The sequence below is a fragment of the Physcomitrium patens genome, chromosome 2 (assembly GCF_059467195.1).
Source record: "Physcomitrium patens ecotype Gransden chromosome 2, ASM5946719v1, whole genome shotgun sequence".
In the NCBI taxonomy this organism is placed as follows: domain Eukaryota; kingdom Viridiplantae; phylum Streptophyta; class Bryopsida; order Funariales; family Funariaceae; genus Physcomitrium; species Physcomitrium patens.
The window spans coordinates 8288410-8296826 of NC_143411.1; the positions used below are offsets into that span (position 1 = coordinate 8288410).

The window sequence follows — 8417 nt, forward strand, 5'->3', positions numbered from 1 at the left end:
TCACTTTAGACAATCAATGTCTTCATTAACATTATATAAACAAAATTCAATTTTTTTTCTTTTTTAAGACTTATAATTTCATACAAAATTTAGAAATTTTATTATAAAAAAATATTTCTTAAAAAATCAGGCACTCTTTATCTCTTTTTTCTCCTATTTTTATAAATATTTCTTTTTTTTCTTTTTTTCTTTTTTATATTTATTTGAAGAAGTCACTATTTTCATTACAAATTCTTATGATTTACTTGCCTCACCTTTTAAAATCTCATAGTTATGTTATGTCCTACAAGGCTTCTCTTTATAATTGTAAAAAATTGAATATTTTTTCTTCACATATTTATGTATTATTTTCTTCACATGAATATGTATTAATTTTTGAACTTGTTTTCTAAAATACATCTTATTTTGGTTTATTTTCTATTTTTAAAAAATAACTTGGAATCCTTAAAAATAAAAGCTCCTTCACAAAGACCAATTATTTAACTTTGATACAAAGAGCCTTATACTTGCTATATATAAGCTTTTGAGAGTTTTTTCACATGAACTTATTTAAGTGGTATGCTTATTAACTTCACTTATTTCATAATATTACTTTTACCAAGAACTTTTTTAAATCTTTTATTTTGCCTTGTGAGCTTATTGTATAATACTATAAGTATTGTTTTATTTTGCCATATCTTTATTTGAATCCATAGTTCAAGTAGTTTCTTCATATCATGGTTTATTTATTTATTTATTTTATTATTATTATTATCTTTGGCACCTCTCTCGTTTGAAAAAGAAGGCTTTATTTTTATCTACTATATTTATTTTTAGATGTTTTATTAATTCTTGGATTTCTTTTTTGTAAAAAAATTTATATTTTATTCTAGAATTTCCAATTTCTTATTAAATTTCATAACCATCTCTTGAATATGCCTTACATTTCTTTTATTGATCCATTAGAATTCATGTAAATAATATTGTATAAAAATACAAAGATATTGAGTAATTTTTTACATCAATGTTTTTTTAAATCTAAAATTGCATCAAATTTTTATAGACTTATTTCTAATGTCTTCTTAAAGAAAGGTTTATGGCTTATCCTTACAAAAATATTATTGGTCATCTACAAAACAATTTAAGCACAAACATATAGAATATTAGGTAAAACTTTAATTTCTTAAAAACGTCTAATAGATAGATAATTTTATGTAGAATCCAAAATATTTTATATAGACTTGCCTACTTTTGTGACCACTTAGAAATAAGATGTATAAAACAAGCTAAATTGCTTGTATAAAATCATATCTCATATATATAGAGATATTGGATACTTTAAAGGTTTTTATCTATGTGCTTCTTTTTTTAAGACTAAATAGTCTCAAATCTCTTATAAGCCATTTTTAGGATTACTTCTCATTTGGTCTTTATATTAGACTCCATCAATTAAGTAGAAGGTTGAGTTTATTTTATTAATTTTCCATACTATTAGAAGGTCTATTAGTTGTAGTGCATCTAAAACATAAGTCATCAAAAATAATGAAATTACTTATTGATAAATCTAAATTTTAATTATAATTTTTAAGTCTTCAAATAATAAACTATGAAAAAATAATTTATTTATCAAAATAAATTATCTTAATTAGCTATCACTTAGTTGTTTTACTTTGAGAAGCTAGAAGTATTTTACCTTGTATGAGTAAATTCCTATTTGATTGAAATTTAACTTGCTTTTGTAAAGACCTAAAAATATTTGTTGAAGTTATGGTATACAAACACACCTTACTTTAAAAAAAAATTGTCCTTAAGCCTTTAAAATACTTTATCTTAAGATTTTTTTTAATTTTAATTTTTTCATTTGTAATTGTTTTTATAAGAGGCTCTTCAATCTTAGAGAAGTTTTTTATCAACTTCCTATAGTAGTTTATTAGACTAAAGAATTAACTCGTTTTTCTTTATTTTAAGAATTTTCTAAATTTTTATACATTCTTACTTCTTTAAGTCTAATTATAATTTTTTTGCTTATAATGTGATCAAAGAATCTTGGTTCTTTTATTAAAAAAATTATAAAAAATATTCATTTTCCTAAATTGATATATATATATATATATATATATATATATATATTTGGTTCTAAGTTTTTAATATAATTCTTATTCATTTTTTATTATTATTTTAAAAAGAGATTAAGATGTCATCTCTATATACGACTACAAATTCATCACTTTTAATGTATAAAATTGGATTTATAAGTATAGCAAAGATAACTGAAACATTGCACTAAACATTTATAAGACTTGTATCTAACCCTCTAAGCAATCTTTTTTATATCATCATTTGCAATCTTGATCTAATAGTATCATGACTTCAAATAAATTCTACTAAATTACTTGTTTTTTTAGTATATCTAAGAAGTCATTAAGTCTTAGAATAAAATAGTTGTTTTTTATTTTTAGTTTTTTAAAGGTATTATAATCTATAAATATGTCTATTTTTCCATCTTTTATGCTTGTAAAGAAGACAAGAGTTTCAAAAGGTGACTTACTTGATCAATTGTATCATTTTACAAGCAAATTATTAAATATTTAATTTGATTGGTTCAAGTCTAATTAGTTAAGTCCATAAGATTTCTAATGAAGAATTTTTATATTTAACAATAGATGAATCTTATAATCAAAAATTCTAAAAGAAAAGAGTTTTTTTGACAACTGATTTATCAAAATATTACCAAACTTACTCTTAAATTATTATTTTTAAAATTTTTAAATTTATGTAAGATCTTTTTTTTAAATTATTAAATCAAAAAATTCAATCAACATTACAAATATAAAAGGAAAAAAAAATCTTCTTCTAACTCTTTTTAAATCATAATTCAAATTTTATATTCATATAACATAGAAAGATCCATAAATAGAAATTTTCTCATTTTACTATCTTCTTCAACTATAATCAATTTAATCTTTGGCCTCTATCTAAACTTTATCTCAAAGTAGCCTAAATTTTTTTTTAAATACAATATCTATTCTACAAAGATTTTACACTATAAATCTTTTTTAGAAATTAATATTTTCATACTTGAAGTCTACTTCCTTTATTACTTTTTTTTTTTTTTTTTTTTTTTTTCCTAAGACAAAAACACCTTTACTCATTTGATTTCTTTATAATGAAATATTAACCTCTCAGCACAACCTAGATCTCTGAATAAGTTGGTAGTCCTTATATCAACCAAAATTGACACCTTAGAGTTAGTGGTATGTGATATTAAATAAATAAGCTTCTTGCAAAGAGAAATCTGGGCGAATCTTACCTCAAATTTCTTTCTTTTATTGAAACTCTTTGGTTTAAAGTCAAGAGTTTTATTTTTGTTCCTTCTTCATTCAAAGTAAAGGTAAATACTAAATCAATCAAAGTAAGCAAATAATTATCTTTCAATACATCTATTTTTTTTGTATTTTTTTATACAATGTTCATTTTGATTATTTCTTTAATAGATCATTTCTTTGTTCTATGTGCCTTGGAATTCTTACTACCAAATTCTTTATGTTATGATAGATTATTACTGTCAAGACTTTCTTCTTCAAACTTGTGTTTAAAAAATCTATTCTCCTTTTGATGTAAAAACTTTTTCCTTCAAAAACTACCTTTATATTTCCAAAAGCATTCTTTCTAGAATTCCAAGTGACCTCTTCTTTACTTTAATAATTAAAAGTAAAAAGTAGTCTTTTCTCTTCTACCCATCTAATTCTACCCATCTAATTTTAATTTGTCTTTATTAGGTGGAGATGTTTCTCTCAAATTTCCTTCTTCCATTTGTTCTATCTTATCTTTTCCAAGTGATTTTCTTCTCAAAAAATTTCTTTTGAACCTTGCTGTCACTTCTTGATCTATAAAGCAAAAATTCTAATATCATTTTGATACGATGCCTTCATTCATTGTTTTCTTGAAAACATTTCATTTGAATCTTTTTGAAACTCCAACTTATCAAGTTGAACTTCTTGAGCAAATTGCCTAGCAATACAAACTAGAGCTTTATTAGAGCTTTGATAATATATGTAATGACTCCAACTCCCAAAAACCCCATTTCTTTGCTTCACCCCCTTTGTCCACTTGCACACAACAAGCCGGGTTGCCCGGGTAGAAGCCGCGTCAAAAAGTGCGGAAAATTACAACCGAAAGTGTTTTTAGTCGACCCGAGACAGATTTAGGGCTTCGTCCTGAAAAACCAGGAGTTCTGCGAGACAAGTCCCACTCCGACTCAAGCAGGGACTTCTGGCACACCGGCACAGGGTTCTAGCTGAGTCACAGCACGATCCCGCAACTTTCCAACGTTGACTTGAACCCACGTTCCAAATACACACCTAGAGTCTCTAACTACGGCTCCACCCATCCTGTCAGTCATTTCCGCCACGCACCCCCCCCCCCCAGGGTCTTCAGGGAGTGAGACGACGATTCTTTGTTTGCTTGTGAGCAGGTGCTGCATCCACTTTGGACCATGGCACCACCTCCGAGATATAATTCCCACTTTATTAAGGTCTTTCCTCAACCCCGCCAAAATCTTTCCGCATTCTTCAAACTCGAACATGGAAACAGAGCTGTTACATCACCCATTTCGAAAGCACCCAAGCATCGAATCAGAATAGTAGCACTGTATCGTCACCTAAAACAATTGGGTTCGTTTCCACGTTAGTTTTTGTTGAGCTGAAAGACTTTTCATCATAAACTGCAATAGATATAAAAGAGGACGATCATGTACGATCAAGTCAATTAGTTTGACGGTGTATTTGAACTCTCGTTTGCAAATCACCAGTGCATGCAAACAGTAGCCTCCCTAAAACAGGGACTCTGCCAGTAATCAGCTGAAAACTCTACAACTTCACATAGCTCCTGTTCTACATGGAATCTCACTGGTGCATGCCGAGTTAGTTAACACCTGCCGCTCATAAATAGTCTTTCCTGCGTCTATCCACGAGACTATCTACCATAGGAACTGCCCGAATCTACAGAAATAACTACAAAATGGTAACACTCTCATCCAATACAACTCTTCGGACTGAATCATTCGCCACCATATGAGGGAAATGGTGGCACATCGAAGGAAGTAAACTATTAAAGCTCATGGGATGGAAGGAAAACTCTTGCAGCTCACCCGACGCTCACTACCTGCCCCACGTTGAAGGTAAACCTACAAAACTAAACTTCAGCACCTTACTTCTTTCCTTCCTTCACGTCCTCGTACTCAGCTTCCGCCGCTTGCTCACCAGTGGGGCCAGATCCAGAACTACCTCCTGACTGGTTCTTCATCAAAGCCTCTCCGATCTTCATCGACGCTGTCTGTGCTGCGCTGATCTTCGCTTTGATCTCCTCTACGTTCTCTGAATCTACTGAGCTCTTCAACTCTGCTAGCGCCGATTGGACGCCATCCACAACATCCTGTGGCAGCTTCTCCTTGTGCTCGTTCAAGCTTTTCTCCACCGAGTACATCGTCGTGTCCGCATCGTTCTTCGCGTCTATTAGCGCTTTCCTCTCCTGATCCTTCTGCGCATACAGCTCCGCATCCTTCACCATCTTCTGGATATCCGCCTCCGATAGACCGCCTGAAGACTGGATTGTGATCGCCTGCTCCTTTCCTGTCGCCTTGTCGCGCGCAGATACATTCACTATTCCGTTCGCATCGATGTCGAACGTCACCTCGATCTGAGGCATTCCCCGAGGGGCCGGAGGGATCCCCACCAAGTCAAATTGTCCCAGCACCTTGTTGTCCGCAGCCATCTCACGCTCGCCCTGCAACACCTTCACGCCCACCTGCGTCTGCCCGTCCGCTGCCGTCGAAAATACCTGACTCTTCTTCGTTGGTATCGTCGTATTCCGAGTGATCAAACGAGTGAACACCCCTCCCAACGTCTCAATACCCAATGACAGAGGTGTCACGTCCAATAGAAGGATATCCTTCACATCCCCTCGCAACACACCACCTTGGATGGCGGCTCCCATGGCCACGCACTCATCTGGGTTCACACCTTTGCTCGGCTCCTTGCTGAAGATACTGTTCACCACCTCCTGCACCTTTGGCATCCTTGTCATTCCACCCACCAACAGCACTTCATCCACGTCCTTCGCGGACAGACCTGCATCCTTCAGGCAGTCCTTGCAAGGCTGCTTCGTGCGCTCAATCAGGTGGTTCACCAATTGCTCATACTTCGACCTCGTTAGAGTCACATTCAAATGCTTAGCTCCAGAAGCATCAGCTGTAATGAAGGGCAAATTCACGTCGGTTTGAGGGGTGGATGACAGCTCCACCTTCGCCTTCTCAGCAGCCTCACGGAGCCGCTGAAGTGCCATACGATCTGAGGAAAGATCGATACCTTGCTCCTTCTTGAAGTCATCCACCAAGTGGTGAAGCAGAGCGTTATCGAAGTCCTCTCCACCCAAGAAGGTGTCTCCATTCGTTGCCTTCACCTGTCATTTCAAATCCAGATTGCCAATCTTCAGCACTAAAAACACATGAATGACTATTCCGATGACAGAGCTACCTAACCCTCACGTTGCCGCGAATACAACAAGTATGAGATTAGCATGGGCCGAGATATTGCTCAAACCCAATGAGAATGAAACAAGAAATCTCTTTCAAAGAAACGACCCCGAAAATTGTGATTTATTCATTACAACAAATTTAAAATAATCTTCCGTTTCTCAATTAGTCGAGACCTAAATTGTACGGACATTCATGATCTAGAATTTGAAAGTAAATAGGCAATGCTGAAACTCAATTTCAATAATACAGCAAAAGCAAACTGCTTAATCCAACGACGTAGAACATAACGTTACACATTTATCATTTTAACATGCACAGCAGGGAGTGATAACATGCCCTTACACATAATTTTTCTGCGAAGAATTTCACCACCAACGTAAGCTCCTACAAAGCTACATAAAAGACTGAACACCATACCTCGAACACACCACCAGAGATCTCCAAAATTGAAATATCGAATGTGCCACCTCCCAGATCGAACACCGCCACCAACCCTTCCTTGCGATCCATCCCATACGACAACGACGCAGCAGTCGGCTCGTTGATGATTCTCAGCACATCCAATCCTGCAATACGTCCTGCGTCTTTCGTCGCTTGCCTCTGCGCGTCGTTGAAGTACGCTGGCACCGTGATCACTGCCTTTCCCACTGGCCTACCCAAGTACGATTCCGCTGTATCCTTCATTTTGCCAAGGACGAACGCTCCTACCTGACTGGGAGAATACTTCTGCCCTCCGGCCTCCACCCATGCATCCCCATTCGGAGCTCGGATGATTTTGTACGGCACCATTTTGGCCTCCTTCTGGGTCTGAGGATCATCAAAGGGTCGCCCAATCAAACGCTTTGTTCCGAACAGCGTGTTTGTTGGATTTGTCACAGCTTGTCGCTTGGCGGGTGTACCAACCAACCTCTCACCCTTTGAAGTGAAGGCAACTACGGAAGGTGTTGTGCGAGCACCTTCCGAATTCTCAATCACGCGTGGCATCTGCGTCACAATTCACCAATCAGCACATTCAACACAAGAACAACACTCTCAAATTCGGATACGTATGCAAATCAGGTCCAACACAAAAATTGAAACCACACGAGCGGATCCACGACTGCATGGCAACGTGAATTGACGCATGCGAACGCTCCAATTTCCAACTCAGCAAGAACTAAACCAAAATCCCAGCCTCAACCCTAACAAATCAAACTCACCTTTCCCTCCATCACAGCCACGCACGAATTCGTGGTACCCAAGTCGATACCGATGACATCGCTGCCGGCTCCCTTAGAGCTGTACAGAGCCCTCCCTGTCAAACGGTGCAGCAAGGACGACCCATACGAGGGATAACAAGGGGCAGCAAGGGGTTGGGAAGATCGTAGCCGCTGCTGCTGCTGCAACAACGTCAAAGTGCGACGCCACGGCACACGAGACGCCATCTCACCACAAAACTCCTCCCGATTGTTCCAACAGATACAGAGAAAGCGGCCGCAATGTCGGATGATGAACGCCCAGCGAGATTGTGAGCAACCCGCCTGCGCTGTGCGTCGTCTCTCACTGTCTTGTCCGAATTGAGAGGTCCAGGCCAATACCGCGACAGCGAGAGCTGCGGAGTGTGGGGTTAGGGTTTAAGCCGAGCGGCATCGAGAATCCATCGTTGTTTCTGGAGGCTTCCAAGTGCCGTGCGACGTGGTTCCATCGCAACTACGAGAACGCGGTGACGCGTTTCTGGAGCTCGCGCTTCCCGATCAACACTCCAGTTGTGCATGCTTCGGCGTTCTACCTCGTTGCACCTGGCGGCCACGTCTGGAATGATGGGCCAGGTTTTCTTTCTGAGAGATCACGTGCCCATGAAATCACGGGCCTGCCAATGGTCACGTGCGTGTGAACGTGAGGATCGTTGACTGTTAGCATTAGG

General features: G+C 36.8%; 1 protein-coding gene across 1 annotated transcript; it reads right to left on the minus strand.

The window, feature by feature from the left end:
- Nucleotides 1–4714: 4714 nt before the first annotated feature.
- Nucleotides 4715–8087, minus strand: LOC112275610 (heat shock 70 kDa protein, mitochondrial). The gene is made up of 3 exons (XM_024506114.3): nt 7714–8087; nt 6932–7498; nt 4715–6438 (listed from the first exon to the last, which is right to left on the minus strand). The coding sequence occupies exons 1-3, from the start codon at nt 7936–7938 to the stop codon at nt 5188–5190; spliced, it is 2043 nt and encodes a 680-aa protein (XP_024361882.1). The 5' UTR covers nt 7939–8087; the 3' UTR covers nt 4715–5187.
- Between the last annotated feature and the right edge of the window lie 330 nt (nt 8088–8417).